This window comes from Chelon labrosus, assembly GCF_963514085.1.
Source record: "Chelon labrosus genome assembly, chromosome: 9".
Classification (NCBI taxonomy): domain Eukaryota; kingdom Metazoa; phylum Chordata; class Actinopteri; order Mugiliformes; family Mugilidae; genus Chelon; species Chelon labrosus.
The window spans coordinates 9,186,142-9,204,372 of record NC_140359.1 but is presented as its reverse complement, the minus strand read 5'-3'; the positions used below and the strand labels follow the sequence as shown (position 1 = coordinate 9,204,372).

General features: G+C 42.3%; 1 protein-coding gene across 1 annotated transcript in view; it reads right to left on the bottom strand.

The window, feature by feature from the left end:
* The window catches only part of rimbp2b (RIMS binding protein 2b), a 61,178-nt gene that overhangs the window by 14,780 nt on the left and 28,167 nt on the right, over positions 1–18,231 (bottom strand). Inside the window, exons 3-11 of the mRNA XM_084552212.1 lie at positions 14,131–14,220; positions 11,972–12,094; positions 10,523–10,627; positions 8,411–8,461; positions 7,938–7,958; positions 5,658–5,862; positions 5,080–5,228; positions 3,926–4,005; positions 2,370–3,433 (exon numbers count right to left, since the gene is read on the bottom strand). Coding sequence (XP_084408338.1) covers positions 2,370–3,433; positions 3,926–4,005; positions 5,080–5,228; positions 5,658–5,862; positions 7,938–7,958; positions 8,411–8,461; positions 10,523–10,624 — 1,672 coding nt within the window. The 5' untranslated portion in view covers positions 10,625–10,627; positions 11,972–12,094; positions 14,131–14,220. The remainder of the gene's footprint in view (positions 1–2,369; positions 3,434–3,925; positions 4,006–5,079; positions 5,229–5,657; positions 5,863–7,937; positions 7,959–8,410; positions 8,462–10,522; positions 10,628–11,971; positions 12,095–14,130; positions 14,221–18,231) is intronic.

Below are 18,231 nucleotides of genomic sequence, written 5' to 3'. Positions count from 1 at the left end.
ATGCGAGGGGCCAATTATCTACATCGGTCTTAATCACATCTCTGCATTGACTCTCAGCAGACAACACGGTCTTACAGCAGCAGCAGTGGCTGTTTGGAGATTTCATTTCCTCTCATCATTTTTAAACTGCCCCCGTCGTAAACAACAAGGTCCTCTTGAGAACTGAAATTAGTATTTAAATGAACATTTCAGCAGAGCCTCTTCCTTAATACCGGACACAATCAGCAGACACTGATACTGAAGAAGTCAATTAGTGTCTGCTCTGTGTGACTAATACTAATAAAAATATTCTATGTATAAGAGCTAATGAAGAAACTTGTTTGAAGAACACACGGCGAGTGTAAAAGTCTGATATAGTGCTCCCAGACACTTATTGACAACAGTTGCCTGCCACCAATGCTGAGACTATTTCAGACACCTCTAATTAGCATGTTGAATAGAAAGATCATTTAATGAACTCTCAGCATGTGGGCTTGTCAGCCTCCAACAGAAAATGTCAATTCAAACTTCACTCAAGCCTCACTCCCTTTCTGTCCTCCTCTCTCTTCTTTTTCTGCTGCTTGATTTTCTGCCATTTTCTGTTTGCGTCTGAATTTCTGAACCGCTATCTTAACAATGGGAGCGTCCTTCCCCTTCATTCCCTGAGCACCATAAACAGCCAAATAAAAATCAACAATATTAAAATTTTTCTGACCACATGTAATCTGTACCCACAACTGGCTAACTACACAGTACCTACACATTTACACACACGGTGTGTCATAAATGTAGTTGGCTGTGGAGAAAATGTCTCTTGCTGTATTCTCATTTTAAAAGATTTCCTGCAGCAAGATAGTCGGGCTGTGAGACCCAAGTTAACGCTGGCAACAGTAAAGCAACAATGAGCCTCATGGGAGAAGAAATCCCAGAGATCCATGTTGACTATTTACACTAATTTGGCTGTGAGAGACTCTTGTTTCCAGTGTTATGCAGCTCTGCTCACAGAAGGCGTCTTGAATGTATTCTCATTACCCCCCCCCCCCCCCCATGCATGTGTCTTATAACAGAAGCACACACACAAATCCTTGAGGGCAATCTAAAAGTGGCTGGGGAGAAATAAAAAATGCCTGAGACGTTTGTCAGGTCTGTAAACGTAATGGGCTTGAAGCGACCGGCTGAGTAAATAAATAGATTTCTGTGTTGGATGTAAATTATCAGCTTTCACCATGAAATAGATTACTTGGAAGCAGAACAGAGACTACAAGAATGTCAACTACATTGGAAGAGACAGGACAGCAGTGTTTCCCTTTAATCCTAAATACACCTGTAACTAAGCCTCAGCCCCAAACTAATTGCATTAGCAAACAGTGATGAGACAGTCCAGTCTGAGTGCCGTAGCCACAGCGGGCAGTTGATTTAAATAAACTCACTGTACCTTGCATCTGTCAATCACCAATCTGCAGATTTGGTGTCAGAGCGCAATTGCAGCTAAACCTTTGCTGGCATAGAAAATTACATGAACTAAAAGAAAAAAAAATAGTGAATAGCAGATTTACATTTGCTAAACATGTTGTCCAAAATGAATGTAAGTGTGGCTCTGTGTCAGCTGGGTGTCTAAATAGTCAACATCTCAACGAATCACACTGCCCCCTAGTGGTCAAAGAATAAATAAATTGGCCTTGTTAGATTAAAAAAATGAAATAAGCACCCATAGGTGAACTATCGGTGTTGCAATAAGCAAAATAATTATCAGCTAAAGCTATGACCTCAAACACAAATGTCTAAACTACAAAAAAATAAATAAAAAATGCAACAACCTCTCTCTGCAAAGAGGAAGTAAGTTGCTAAGCTGAGCACAGAACATCACACAGGCACAGAACATCAACCCAGCCCAAATGCCCTCCTTGGCACAGACTGGTCTTTCTCCCCCAGTCTTTGTACTTCCAACCTTGATGAGCAAGTGGGAACAGCTGCGCTAAACCACCCACTCCAGGAAGGGGGAGGGCAGTATCTGGAGGAAGCACAAGGCGGAGAGAAAACAGCACACACACACACGCACAAACGTGCAGAGCACTCATGCCGTGTAACATGCCTAATACAAGTTTAGGTTTATTTTTAGGACAGCTAAAGTCTACAACAGTAGTCACAAGACTGTGGGTCTAAAGCCATGCCACAAAGGACTTTGTGAGGCTGTCCTTCTGCAGGGGGGGACTGAACAATCAACCAACACACTGACACTGCCATCCCTAGAGCCATGCTGGCATTGCTAAAAAATATCTGCGTAGGTCAAGCAGTGGCCAGACAACCATTGACAGTGTGGAAGAAAATCCTTGTAGTGCTGCGGCTTACAGAATCTATAAATGTGCCAATGTAATGTTTTAGAGGCTGACCTGCAGGCTGAGTGCAGAACTCCACAGAGATTTCCCTCTTTTCCCTTTGATCCATTGGAAGCTGCCAAGGCACCTGATGTGGCTGCGCGACAACCTTTACCTTGTAAACTGTCATCGGCTTCAAGTTGAAAAACTTGTACTTATAGCCCCCAGCCTTGACCATGTCATACTCCGCACCATTGAGGAAGATGGTGTGACTGTAGTTGCTGTTGCTGGGCATCCAAGAGAGCTCAGCAGAGACCTGTGTGATGCAGTCCACCCGTAGGTAATAAGGTGCCACCACCACATCCTTTCCCACGAGAAGAGTACACCGGAGTTCGTCTGACGGGCCCCGGTCGGTGATGCTCTGCACTGAGATACGGTAGGTGTTTGTGGCCATATTGAGCTTTTCAATAAGTGACTTTGTCCTGCCCCCGTAGGGGACACTCATGCGAACCTCCTTATCCACCAAGACATTGTAGCCACTGATGGAGCCCCAACCTGGTGGGACCACAGGAGGATCCCAACCAATAATCACACTCTTGGCCAGCTGTTTAATCAGGTTGATGCGGCGAGGATAAGGCACAACGTCTTCACCGACCTCGTCAATGTTGACATCAAGCGTTCCTGTTCCATTGCTGGAGGAGCCCAGGAGGTCCATGCCCAAGCTGCTGGTGCTTAGACAGTCTAGTTTACTGTCAGACAGCAGGCTGCTTATGCCTGTTCTGGTTCCTCTGCCGACCCCCAGTCTTTGAGGTCCCAGGCTACTGTGGTTGAGGTAGCCAGGTTCTTTAGACACCGTGTCCCTGTGTTGGACACTGGGTGTTTCCTCATCTTGGACAAAATCCACAAAATTGGATGGAACGAGACCCCGCTGTCCATCCAGCAGTTCTCCTGCGGAAACAAAAAATAGATTATTAGAACTATGCTGATAAAAAGTGAAGTACAAAAGATTAAACAATAAAAATGTAAGACCTTCATAAAAGCCATCCTCATCCATCGTTCCGTAAACATAGAGGTACTTCCCTGCCACCAGGGGGAGCTCTGCCTCAGGATGCTCATTGGGCCCATCATAAGGATTGTAGCTATGGTGGAAAAGATAAGATTTGCGAGATGTTACATTGCAGATATGTTTGTTTGCGTTCTTTTATTTTCTTTTATTTTGATTTTCAGCGCTGCGGGCGGTGTAGGCTGAAAGATCTGGCACTCTTTCACACATTTGTCTGCAGACGTTTCCAATAATTTTTTGCGCTGACGGCTAATTTTCTTTAGTGATCGAAACACGGAATCATCTTTAAGACCAAAGCCGAATGCTTTGTGAGAGAAAGCGAATATCCTTGAATACTAGACAGTTCAGTTTGCTGTAAAAGACTTTTGAACGCATCTCTTTTTAATTATTATCCACTTACTTTGGTGTGAAGCTTTCTCTAATGATAACATGTACTTTGAAAATGAACATTTAACATATTTCCACGTTAGCAGACTAACTGGACTTCAAATAACAGCTGCATACGGCCCTAAAACAAGATACAGATAAATAGCAGGTGAAGAACTAGTTGTGCGTTCTGTACACTTACCTGTACCGAGCAATACACAGTCGAACTTTCCCCGTGAAGCGTGGTTTGGACCTGGTAGTTGAGCCGAGCTCTTTGTCCATCTAAAGATTAAAAAAATAAATCACAAATAATCCCGTTTTCTACATCTAACACTTACTTTTGATTTAACATCATAATAAAATATATACTACGAATTCCCTTTGTTTAAATGTTTGACCCTGTGTGCACTAAATCTGTTCTGATCAATTCCAACAAATAATCAGCCTGCAAGAGTGAAACTGGGAGGCCTCCTGGATCCCTGCTGTGTGGATGTTCTCTTGTTCGGCCCCAAACACATTACTAAGATTAAAATGAATCAGCATTTTCCAAAAATTGTCGCAAAGTGCTGTCTACACTAAGTGATAACAGAGGTATTACTGAGGCGACAAATGTAACATTGGTTAGTTCCGCTCAGTTCATTTTACATAGTCTTGCCTTGTGCAGCCTGAAGTTTCTTAGATTCACTTTGTTTGGGAAGTTTTGAATGAATTAATATTCAATAAACAAGGATGTCCATGGAGGTTGTCAGTCATCCAGGTTATGGTTTTTCTGTAAACTGTTACCTTTCATCTCAGAGGCTTCATGAGGTTCTAAACAGACTTGTCAATTGTTTGTTTCACCAGGGTTGAGGTATGAATTGGTGGTAGGGCCCAGATACACCAGAACTGACATCAAATAACTACTGGCAAAAAAGGACAGTGGAGTCCCCTCACATAGCCTGCATCCCGGCCAAAATGTTGTACTTGAACACACCGCTACTACAAGCCAACGGCTAGCTAGAATATGAATTTTGTGCCTGTGTGAGAGTAAAAAATTCTCCACACCAGAAGGTTGTAGTAGTCTGCACTGATCCTTCAAAAGGGAAAACCACAAGAGCTAGGACAAGAATGAAAAATTGCCATGCAGATCCTGCCTCTCTGGATCATGCTGTTTGACTGGTCTTCATGATGATGATGATCAAATTAGAAATGAATTCTGTGTATTCCCTTTTGACTTATTAAAGTTATTTACTTTTTATTTTATTTCCATTACTCATCTCTTCTAAGTCCACCAGAGAGCCTATGGACCCCAAGCTAGCAGGTCCAATTGTTTTGGGGGATGCACCTATCACCCTAACCCTAACTACTGTCAGATACCTCCGAGAGGAAAGCCCGGGCTGGACTGCTGGCTCGACTGCGAGTGAGGAATGTTGGCTTTACAGAGAGGAGCTCCGGCTTGTCTCCACTGATCTGGAGTGGTCGAATGAACTCAGATATCAAAGATCTGCTTGTTGGAGCCTCATTGCCTGTGGAACAAACAGATCTAATATCAAAGTACAAACCACAACAATGATACTAATACCCTCTGGATTTTTTATATAATTTCTTTATTTATATATTTCACCATGGTGTACAGTACTGCAAATATAGTTAACCCACTTAGTATCATTTAAATGGTTCTGCTATTTGAGTAAATGCTAAAATGCATGCTGTTAAGTCGGTATAATTCCCATGGATATACCACTATACTCTTCATATTCTTCAGTCTCCAATCACTTGTAACCAGACAAAATTAATTACCGTTACATAGCAAGAGTTGAACAATACGTATTACAGTAATTACTGAAGCACTTTAGCACCGTGTAAGATCTTGAATATCAGTTTCGTGCATAAATGCTAATATATTTCCTATAAGGTATGTTTGAATATAAAAATAAGGCTGATTCCACACATACCTTTCCCTATGGGGGCAGCCAGTCCATTAAGGAGCTGTGACAGGGATTTGTTCGGAGAACCTGGAGACTCACATACAGTTAAGGGTTCAGTGCTGAGGATATCAAACTTTCCAGCCTGGAGGCGGAACTTCTCCAGCTCTTTTGACAGGAGGTTGAACTGCTCACTCTGACTCCGACATTTTTCCTCCAGCTCGCGGACTTTGGCCTGATAGCGGCGAGAGAGGAGAGTGGTCGAATAGAGGGGTGAGAGAAAGAGGCAGGCAAACAGAAAGAAAGATAAACAGATGGGTAGAATGGGCATGGGAGAGACGCGGTGAGGATGGGGTGGGAGTGGGGTGAGGGGGGGCAATAGAAGAAGAAAAAATGAGGCCACCACAGTATGAGCATTACCCGTGCAGAAATAATAGAGTACACACATAAACAGCAGGTACGTGTACAATGCCGTACGTCTACCGTCTACACACAAGTAAAAAATGCAACAGCATTTTCTGTAGGACTTCTAACATGGATCAGTCATTACAGAGAAATAATTCCTGGAATGACCTGTTTAACGACTACTAACAGTACATCATACGTATCACATGCACAGCTACAATACAGATAATGCTAACAATGCAGAATATAACAAATGAAAAACTCTAGCTCTAAGAATGCATACCAAATCTGTCTTAGAGGATGAGGCTGATGTTATTGTGATTTTTTTTTTCCTTATTGTCATGTGATTTGTTGAAAAGACCAAAGCCAACAATAATTTAAATCAAACTAGTATTGTTTTTGATTCAGCTTAAAACCATTAAACCAAAAAAATCTATTATGAACACACTGGTGCTGAGAGTAATAAGCCCCTTAATTAAGATGAAGGGCTGTATTTTTTATTATTAAGTCAATCTCACCCCACATGTGTATTCATTTGCAGCTTATGTACACATGTAGCGTTACAGAATAGCTGTTTTGACCACCATTAGCCGTATGGACGTTGGTTAACGTTGCCGGCAGCGGTCTTGGCAAAGGATGTTGACAATAACAAAAATATCACAAAACATCCCCCACATACTTTAGGAGCAGGGAGCATCATTGCACACGCTAACACTGACAAACTGAACACAATTGCCCGGGCAAGTATAAGAGAAAATTCCAGGTGCTAGAGCGTGATTTCCGAAGTTGAAATGAAATCACCAACTTGTCACATCTCAGCCTGAAACTGAGCCACAGATGCTCTGAAACACACTGAAGCTACCGCGGAATTTTTTAGCACTGCCCAACACACAGCGAGGCCTGCTGCTTCGGTGCTTCTTATGCTGTAAAAACACAGAGTCTATGTCATGCAGACAGGTTGCTGCTATATATAACATGCTGCTAAAGGACTGAAAAAAAGGGAAGTCCTACATTTGTGAAATAGTTAGTAAGATGTTAGGAGATATTGGTTATAATAGCCTCATACAGTTCTCAGCTGTATGAAAACTAGACAGTTTTTAAAACACATGCTGGAAAACATGCAACAAAGGGAAAGGATCACATTCACCACTGTCGGGTAATGTATCCTGTCCCTGTTAAATACAATCTGTTACACTTAGAAAGCTAACAACTATGCATATTCTAATGTATTCACAAATATTCTGATCATGAAAAAAGGTGACCCTTTTAATTGCAATACTTTACTAATTAAATAGATTTTCTGCATTCTTATACAGTTATTTGTTTATATCTAAACATATTTTTAACACACTTTAAATCTGCACACCTCTGTGTGTTGATGGGATTTGATTATGTATGTGGTCAGCGAGGGAGGCCCCAGGCCTTCATATTTAACTGGAACTTGAACAAGTAGTATTTTTTCATCAACCGTTAAGCGTGTTACTGAATTTTACTTTGGAATCAGAGGCAGAGAGGCTCATGTTGCTGCCTTTCAGAAAAGTCCTCCTTTTGTGAGTGCGCTTTGATGGGAATTGTGAAACTGAGCCGAGTGTGTTGTAAAGGCCAAGAAAGGATTGACTGAATCTGAATTAGCTCAGAAATCCAAAGAGGAATGGTCATATAGGAATGGTCATATATTAGAGTTATGTTGACTACCACTTAGCCAGACACATATCATTACACATCATTATGTTTAGCTTCAACTCAAGACTGAGACCATGATGACTGTTTTGGGATTGTGGTTTTACATCACCTCTTGGGCCCAAGTAACCATGGGGCTGTTGTATATCCTGTTAATTATACTAGCAAAGGTCTAAAAATAAAAAAAATAAATCAAGTAAATAAATAAAAGCAATTCTGAAATACCTGCATGCTGTCCAAGTGGTTCTGTATAAGCATAAACACACATCCATACAATGAAAAGAGATGTATTAAAGAATAAAGCACAATTACACATGTCATCACTCATACACATCTTGAAACTCATCACCTTATTACAATGCTAATACAGAGAGGAAGTGACAGGTTGTGACATTTTGTTTTATGATATATTCTCCTGAAAAAAGTGCAATCAACTTAAATCTACATGTTTAATGTGTATAGCAGGAGTCATTTTTAAAACACTGAGAAAAGCAATCTGTATACTAACTTAACCAAGGATTCATGTTTTAAAACAAGAGGACTAAAAAGAAAAGAGCAACAATATTTCATGAATTGAGGTCATGCGGAGTAGGAAATGGCCTTAGGTGTACATAGATCTACCTGAGGTAGTCCCTCATCCTTGAGCAGTAACCACAAAAACACACAACCATACCCCACCCCAGAGTCCAGACGCTCACCTCTAACAGATGGACAGCGCCTTCATGTTCCTTTTTAGCCTCAACCTGAGCCTGGGAAACACAGGGTGAAGTTCACTTACAGTATGTTACAGTTTATAATGCATTTTAGTTTCAGTTTAAAAATACCAATGAAAGCCCTCAAGAAACAAAGTGGAGGCTTTTTTCCTGGAAACCTTTAAGTTCATCAGTGCTCAGAGTGAAAATGGCTGAAAAGAAAACGTCCACGTCTGTCTGCGCTACTTGAGGCCATGACAGAGGCTGAAACTTATCAGCGTTTCAGCAACAATGTCTCAATTTTAGCAGAAATCAAATCACGCTTAACCCAAAACAACTACAACATTGTGGCTTTTCTTGCGCCATTTTCACTGTTTACATTTCATGTTATTTTAAACTTGTCTTGTGTCATAACCGTGAGTTAGGCAACATGAAACAAAGATGAACATGCAAGGAAATGAATATAATCAAGGAAGCATCTGTAAGTTTAAGAAGCCTTGCCTGAGAGTCTCTGAACTCTTTTCTCAATACAGATTGTTGTTTTTTTTAGCAAGGCTCCTCCACCAGCTTTGGTCTTGAGTTAGTCACAGCACCATTCACACAGCTGACATCCCTCATTCGCAGAACAACAAGCCTCAAGGTAATTTCAGTATATTCAGTTTTCATCTTTATCTGTGTTGTGCTAATCTTTTATACATCTCTGCTCAGTACCTTCACATGCTTGACTCCGCTCACCATTTATTACCAATTGTAAGAGACTGACTTACCTCCATGAATTACTCAGTCACATAGCATGGCCTACTCTGGCCACCTGCTCATTCTTGGTCTACTTTTATGTGTGTTTCTGCACTGTCAGGAGTTTCTCCTGTCCCAAAAGCATGTACGGAAATTGGAAAGGGGCTTTAGCGTGTTCTGCACTCGCAGCATGAAATGCACTGCTGAAGGACTTAAAACTTAATTAATTAATCTTGTTAAACTTCTTTAAATCCAAAATGGAAGTGGCAGACTCCTTGGCGTGACAACGTTGTTAACATGTGATACTGATTCCTTTAAATTTTGGGATTTCCAGATTGATTTCCAGTTAAAATCATTTGCAATGTCTGGTGGTGTGAGCTTAGATTACAAACTGCAAACGGTCATTCAAGCACTGACATTATGTCTGAACGACTGTTATGTTGTTTAGATTATATCTAATAAAAATGGCCTAGACTAAGAAAAATAATTTTAAACTAATCCAACTAAAAATTAAGAAGGCTTGTACATTCGGGTGTGATGAGGTTTGCATGTTATAAAAGACTGTGACACAGTACAATTGTAGCATATACATAATGATAATATTTTTCTAATGGGAACAAGAAACATCTGTTGAAAGAAACAAGTGCTCCACATGAATATAAGAGCATCATCTAGACTTTACAATTTCATAAATCTACTTTGCAGGCAATTAATTTAGGAGAATACAGAGAGCAGCCAGCGTCTGAGGGAAGATAAGGAAGTAATGAGCTTCTGTTAATGAGAGAAAAAAGCTGAGAGCTACTGCCTGTGAAAGGCTGACTGTGAAGTTAGAACACTGCAGCAACAGCAACACTGGGGCACACACACTGTTTCCAGAGAAGGCATTGGTGACAATTCCTATCACGTTCACACTATCAGCAATCTCAGCCACTGCTGGGTCTGCTTTGACATTACAGTCAGCTTCAGTGCACAGAAGAGGAAACCCGACCATCAAATGGCCAGGGCCAGCGTTTTTTTTAAAGCAAGCCCCTAAAAAGTGTCATGTCTACTTTGGATTTTGAATGTCTGATTTGCTCGCTTGTAACAAACAAGAGGAGTGCTCCTGAAATGTTGCACTCAGGGTTCAGAGAGTGATGGACAGCTGACGGATGAGGTTAAGAGGATGTGCTGGGACAGCTGTCAGAGTGCCAGTGATGAAAATGTTGAGAAAAGCGTTGTCTATAGAACCCTGCATACCCTGAATACAGTCTTTCATCTGACTTCCACCCTTGTTACACTGTATGTATCGCACCAGCATTTAACAAAAGGCTCTTTGACCCATGACACAGTCCGGACAAACAACAAAGCCTGGCCCTCTGGTGCTCCAGTGTTAAGTTCCCTTACCTTCTGAAGAAGGTCAATCTCCTGCTGCTTTGCATTGAGTACAGCCAAGGCCTGCTCATGCTCCAACTCTAGCTGCTGCCTCCGCTCTGCAGCCTCGCGCATATGCTGTCCGCAAGGGGTGTAGGGATGGAGAGCCGGAGGGGAAGATTGTGGGGAGGGGCATAGAGAGGGCTGCTGTTAGTGGAACTAAAATCCAATGGCACTAAGCCAACACAAAATGCATCTCCAGTCTTCGACTCCACACTCAGAGACAACACAGGTGTTACATGTGCACACATCACACATTCAGAGGCTGACCGTTAAACCCTTAAAAACATAAACTATGCCACAGCAAATGCCATGTGAGAACATGTTTATGTCGAGCGATCCGCAGGACAGATCAGATCAGATCAAATTTTGCACAAAGGTGCTAATGGATGAGGACTAGAGATGCTTTGCTGTGTGAACAAAAAACGTCAGTCAACAGTCAGGTTTGCTGCCCCCTTTAGGTAACACCTGTTGGAAATCTGGCTACTGGGACTGTCTGAAAAGCTGTCCTCTGTGGTGTTGTCTTTGCATGATCAATACAGGGTTTAATGTTACATGAAAAGGGTGAGCAAACTCCACGGCGTGCTCACTTGTCTGTGGTCATCCATAACAACAAAAGAAGCCATACAATACAAGGGACTGAATGCTAGGCTCTTAAAAACACAGTGTGCCTGTGTCATCCAGTCACATCACTGCTCCCACTATGTGTGACTATTTGCAGCGCTGTAAGGTGAAAGAAGCAAATGACATTTTCATGCCAGTAAAAATTAAGGTCTAAGATAGGTAATGTCATCGAATTTGTAGGTGACATTATCATCATGAAGGGTGACCCAGTCTCTATCTCCTCGTAGGCCAAACTGTTTGTCCTGCCTCATGCATAAATCACATTCCACAGTGCTGTGGTCTTATAGCCACGTGACCATTCGTATGTCGGGTAAGCAGCCCACGGATAAAGGGAGAGATAAGCACAGCCACTGAGGTGGACAGAAAGCATTCAGAATGGGACTGAAGGGCTGCTCCCTAACAGATGGACATAGCAGTGATACCTTATAAATCTAGCAGAGAGGGGACAGGGGGGGAGGAAGGATGGGAGGAAGGGACAGATCAGGTAGGGTGGGACAACATGAAATTGGAGGGGGAAAGGGGCAGACTGCTCCAAGCTTCTACTCTTTCACAGCTCCTGGTCAGACCTCCCAACACGACACTGGAAGGCAACAGACATGTCGAGGACATTAGACAGTATAGCGGAACATAACCAGATGGAGGCAGTGTAGCACAGGTAGGAGAAGGGGTACTGGTAAAGGGTTAGACTCCGTAAAAGTACCTGAATTAGCATCCCGGGAGAGAAGGACTACTACTGTAAAACTAGAAGTGCACATGGCATTGACAAATAGTGTCTGCCCTTGGAGCCAGCTTCCTCACCTTGAGCACCTGCTCTAGGTTCTCCAGTTTGCCTTGGAGCTGATTCCTCTCCCACAGGGCTAAATCTCTCTCCTGCGTCACAGCACCAAGGGTCTCTTTGAGCTTGGCATACTCAGACTTCACCTGCGCAGACAGGACAAGCAAGAAGCAAAGAGACCGAGAGAGTTTGAAAGTCCAAGTGTACAACACCCTTTGGGCTAAACAAGGCAGTTATAGTTTGGTTTTCACAAGGCTGCAGGTAGATTTTTAGTCCTGTTAGGATTACTGGCAGGTTCACGTCTTTTGCTGGACAGTCGACCTGTGTTGAAGTTTAATTACACAAAAATTCGACCCCCTTTTCAGCCAAATATTTTAGATTGAGACGATGAAGGCATATAAAATACATAAATAGGAGAATACAGTGCACATTTAACAATATTTCTCTCTTTTAATTAATAACAATCTTTTTGCCTTAGAACTACTTCATTGCAGGTATTGTGCCAGGCTTACTATCGAAAGGGCAAATTATATGTGCCTTGTGAATGAAAGGCATTGTTTTAAAATGCATTGTTTACATCCATTACAGCACCAGGGTGGTTCAAAATTTAGTGGTGCTGTGATCAAACCATACCGAAAATTTCAAGAGCTTTACAAAATCGATGTGGCAAAATGATACCAAATTAATAAATAAAAAACAACAACATCTTGCATGTCACAAAAACATGTTATGTTGCGGTTCTACAAGTCCATAATCCAGCCAGAATAATCTGTGACAACAGCATCCAAGCGTTTCCAGCAGAAGCCTTATTAAGAGTTTACAGCTCACTTCCTTTCTTCCAAATGCGTACAAGATATTAGACGCACTATTCTATGATTCAATCCAATCGCACAACAGTGTCCCAGCAGCCTCTCTGATACAATATCAACAAAAACTGAACACAATGCACTTCATAAAGGTAGAGCGCCGGCTTTGGGTTGGACTGAATGGTACAGCTGTTACTGTTTTGCTTGCATTCAGTGTTAATTTTAAGCATCCTGCGATAACACTGCAAGCATTTCAGACAGGCAGAAAACTCTTCCAGGCCATGTGTGGGAGCTGGCTGGTTTTGGCGATAAAACCCTTTAGTTATTATTATAATGTGATTGTAATGTAATTCACTCACTCCTATTGCTATAGACCCAAACATTAATAAATTATTCATGCTTCACTGTTAACCAAGCAGTAAGCTTTCAACTGAACCATGCGATTGCACATTATATTATACACTGTACACCGATCCAACACTGGTGAGGTCTCTGCAGCTATTATGAACAATGTCTGAGAAATTTGACTAACTTTTTTTAATACCTTTTCTTCATAGTTTTGTCTCTCACAAACAGTTTGTATTGTTATGTAAGAGGCGGCATTTAGAAATCAGCGTTTTAAAGTCCCCTCATCTGCATTGAGATGACTAGTTCCTGCAGTCGTGATGTGGTGAGGCCCTTTCCTCAGAGCAGCCATGAATGACTAATGATTCCTCAAGGAGTGCTTTTCAGCAAACACCAGCAAAGCAAAACACAAACAGAAACCAATGAGTCTGTCTGAGCCGCCCGCCTCCACACAGTAAAAACTCTCCGCATGGATAGAAGCGACTGTCAAACCTAATGTAGATGGATCGAACAAAACTATATTGGATTCAGCAGCAGCAGGTCAATAGTCTATTATGGGTAGAGGGAGGTGCCCTTTGTAGCCCCTCCTGGTTCATTCAGAGACATCAGGGATCAGAACACAGGGGTCTAAGCAAGGGCTAATATCCGCACTGCCCTGCAGAGTGCTGCACTCATATCCGTCAGTCTGATAGCAGTTCCAGATCGTGGCTCCGAGAGCCACCCATGTCCTGATAAGACGTCAATAACCTGCATCCCGCCCTTCTTCAACCCCAGCGGCAAATACCTGCCAGTCAGCAGCTTCGGGAAATTGCCTTCCAATTCATAGCGAGGCCTCAGGCTTTGTGTTTGTTGGACTTCATGTTATCGGCTCTGAGGACCTTTGAGGTCTTGGGGATAAAACTAAGGTGTGGATGATTTAACAGAATATGAGGCTCACTGATTCTGTGGTCTATGAAGAAACAATACAGAGGGTTGACTGTTGCACTCACACACAGCAGAGCTTCGTACCACGCCTTTTCACCTTCTCTCACCTTCTCATACTCAGATGCCTTGTGGCTGTTGTTGAACAACTGGAGGTTCAAGTGCTTGTTCTCCTGGAGGAAATCTTGAAGCTCATTCTCCTGGGAAAAAAAAACAGCAGAAAAAACAAAAACAAAAAAAACAGTGGTTATAACCCAAGAAGTTGCCATGATTAGGCCAGAGCACAGCACTCAAACGCTGCGTGTTGTTAGCAATAGGCCATGCATTATTCATCTGAGGATACTGCTCGAGGTTTTCTGGCATGCTCTGGAAAGCATGACTAAAAGAGGCTGCCATTTCAGCCTCTGCAGCAGAACAATAATACTGTCGTAATAGTAGCTTTTATGTCAGCGTCAACAGCATACGCAAATAGATGTAATAAGAAACCCTGAAAATAAGCTGCCTGTGAGCGCACGGATGGAAATCAAACATGTATTCAAATGCCACACACATGCACGTAACATTCTTTCCTACCAAGTGTGTCGAGCCGGGGTTAAAAAAAAAAAAAGCCTCCGTTGCAGGGGAGGAAAACTTAATTACATTCAATCAGCAGTGGTGAGGCGTGCGTGGATGCAATTTGCAGTGTCAACTGGAGTGTTCTCTGAGATGTGCAATTTATTGCAGCAGCATGTAGGCCATGGGTTGTTCCTGTCAGGAGAAACCTACCGGCTCATGCATGATACATTTACAGTAAATACAGTGCTTCTTAATGGCCCGTGATGGTGTGCCTGCTCATGCTCCCTTATGTTTTACTTATGAAGGACATTTCAGAGGACAGGTGGAGATGGAGGTAAACATTAAAATGTAACATGTATGCAAGTACACATACACACCAGAAAATGTTAATCAATGTCCTTTAGTGGAGTAGTAATTTCTGAACCGCATAAACAAATATGGAGACCACAGATGAGGGGTACTGTCAAGGCCAAGCATTTCCAAGTAAACGGTGGCCTGAAGATACTAGTCACATCTAAGCCCTGCTGCTTTTCCGTTAATTTAATTTCTGTTGCGAAAAAAATACACATATATATGTATATATTGGCATTTTAACCTGCGTCAATTGTGTCCAGTCAATTTTAATGCTTCCCGTACAAGCAGCAGATTGCATTGGCATTCTTATTCATATCCATTGATCCTTCAATTCGGAGCTATTATGAGCTAGCTGAGCCTCCAGGTGTTCATTCTGAAGGACGAACAGCTACTGAAAAAAAGGAGCTCACATTTTACTGCTCATAGGCACAACAAACTGAAGCACTTAAAGCTTGTTGTTGATTTAAGCATTTCATCATAACTGCCATCCTCATTTGAAATCCTTTGTGGAATACGGATGTGATAGCACACACATAATGATGCAAACCAAATTGTCTTGAGCACAGAGAATCAGCTGTGTCTTTGTCCTGTATTGTTGACGTGTTAATGCTTTAAACAGATCAGTGTACGTCATAATCCCTTGGCATGAGCGCATTTTCATGGAGAGCCTGTGAGCCCAGTGGTGGAGAAAAAAAAAAAAATCCATGCAGAAATCACCGCAGCCTATACTGAGCTGCTTCCAGCTTTATTCAGCTGCGAACCTGAGAGTTTCTGCTGAGTTGAGATTTGCTTGAATACTGACACCAACACTGAAAGCAATGTACAAACTAACAACAGAATCTAAGGATCAGGTTGAACTGACAATAGCATTAAACAGGAAAGCCTCTGCAGTCTATTTTATTTATTTATTTTTTGACACCAGCAAGGACAGTTTCGTGAATGGTACACTATTGAAAAATATAATTAAGCCAGGAGAAGTGTTTGTGGGTTTCTGGCTACTCCTACTCCAAATGTGCATTTTATCCAGACACGGTCTGACTCAGCCTGCCGTCCCACTGTGATGTGTTTCATTTTGATAAGCCTGACAGGCGAATCAACGCTGCCATTTTCCTCAAACGCAATGGAAACATTTCTGCCACTTACTCTGTGATTGGTAGACTCTAAGGGTGAACACATTGCTTGCTGTCAGTATACATTCTTACTTCTTCCCCACCAAAGCCATCTCCCTCAAAGAGGTAAACATATACTCACATAGTGACTACTGGTTTCTTGTACCACACATATTATTAAATACAAATATTACATTGAGGTGACAGCAGGTATGTACTGTAGCAGCACACGTTTTGAGTCCAGAAAGCTGTCTGAAGGTCATACTTTATTTACCTTCATACATTTCCACTTTTCTCTGACTTTCTTTAACTCCACAGACCAGAATTCCTCTTCAGCATTGCAGACTCTGGTCAACACGAACTAACAAATCAAGAACTATAAAGCAGAATATCAAAGCTTTTCAAGGGCTAATGCATTTCTGAGTTTCTTGCACAACACAGTGATTTCTGACACTTTTGATTTTGCACATACAAAGCACTTCATGTGTCCAAGCAATGAGAGATGCCAATCACGCATTTGACAGAAGGTGTTTGTAAACAGCTCAGAAAGTTAGCTTAGCTGATGACAAAGGCAGGCCTTTCATTCCAGATCAATCTGGGAGCACAGCTCCACAGACCAGCTCTTGGACCTGTTGCTGCCGTCTACCTCAATATTGATCTTCGATTAGCACTGATACAACCTCGAGCAATGCTGGCACAACTAACGCCTGTCGCCATAGCAACAGGCTTTAAACGCTAGCAGGGACATGCTCTGCTGATGGTCTGTAGTTATACACTCGATACCCAGGAAGGTGGAGGTGCCAGATGGCTGTGGCAGTGTTTACTGTCACTCATGGACTCAGACAGACGATGTGTTTATATACACGACAGCAGAACTCACTATGAGGAGACGTTAGCAACACTGGGAATTTCAACATAGGTAAGAAGCATCAATGCATATTTCTCTATAGGCTGCAGGTGCAGAGTCACTAACAGATGCACCTACACCTTACACCTACTCTTATTTTAACCTGAGCAGGAGAGGACTGAAAAGGAGAGAATAGAGGAGACAGAGATAAGTCTGTTTAGACCAAACAGGGAGTGACATTAGTGTCAACTCGACATCCCCTCACAATAGCGTGCAGTGCTCTTGTCTGTGTTTGCGTCGCTGAAGCTTGGTGCGGGAGGAGATAAGAGCTGTGCTGCAGTCTGTGGAGACTAGCCTGCCATTTCTGCTCGCCACTTGGGGACAGTTTGTCCTTTGGGTGGCTTCCTTTGGACTCAGCAGGCTGACAATGGGCGAGGAGGGAAGTGCTGCTGTGGGCAGGGAACGTGAGAGGAGGGCAGCACAGAAAACAGTCCTAATGGAGTGTTTATTTGGGGCAGAAAGCCACACACAAAGACAGCTCATCTAAAGAGGAGGGCTTTGGGGCATGAGGGAATGAATTCAAATAGTCTAGGACCAAACAGCGGCATTTATATTACTGTTGAATCCCTCCAGCTCCGACCTTTCATGGGAGAAGTCCCATTTCAGGCCATCTGCCTACTTCTGTTTGTAACATGTATATTTTTTAACTTTTATGAAGAGGCTTTTATGTCACTCATACAACACCCTGTACTATTTTTTTGCAGCCCCAAAACCAGAGGCTGCAAGCCCAGTATGCGTGTCTAGACACATGTAGTCTCTGTTGTTTCTCAGCCCATGGGACCCACTTTAACTAAGACTACTGGAGCGTCTCAGCCGTAAGATATTACTCCTTCACAGACTAAACTTTAATAGAAGTTGTGTCTGTAATACCAAATATGAATACAGACTCCCGCAGCTGTAATAGTAAAACCCACCAGATCAGAATTGGCCATATCTCCTTTTGCTGTGAGAGACTTTCAGAACCTGATGACTCTTCTTGTCTAAGGTACAGCATCTTCCCTTGATAAAATAAATACAACGCAGCAGGACAATTACTGCTACTGCTGGGACTAAGAGGTAGTTTAACTGCAAACCCTCCACTCGTAAGCACCAACCTAAGCATGGAAACAGAATTCACCGTCTAATGTAATCTGCTTCATGCTCAAACCTTCATGCAGATTTCATTAACCCCTCACAACCTCCAAGCCCCACCACAAAAAACTGATACTGGAAACTAGACAAGAGCAGAAATTTGGAGGTTAGACTGGAGGTTTAAAATCCTGGTTTTCAAACTTTGTTGCCTCATA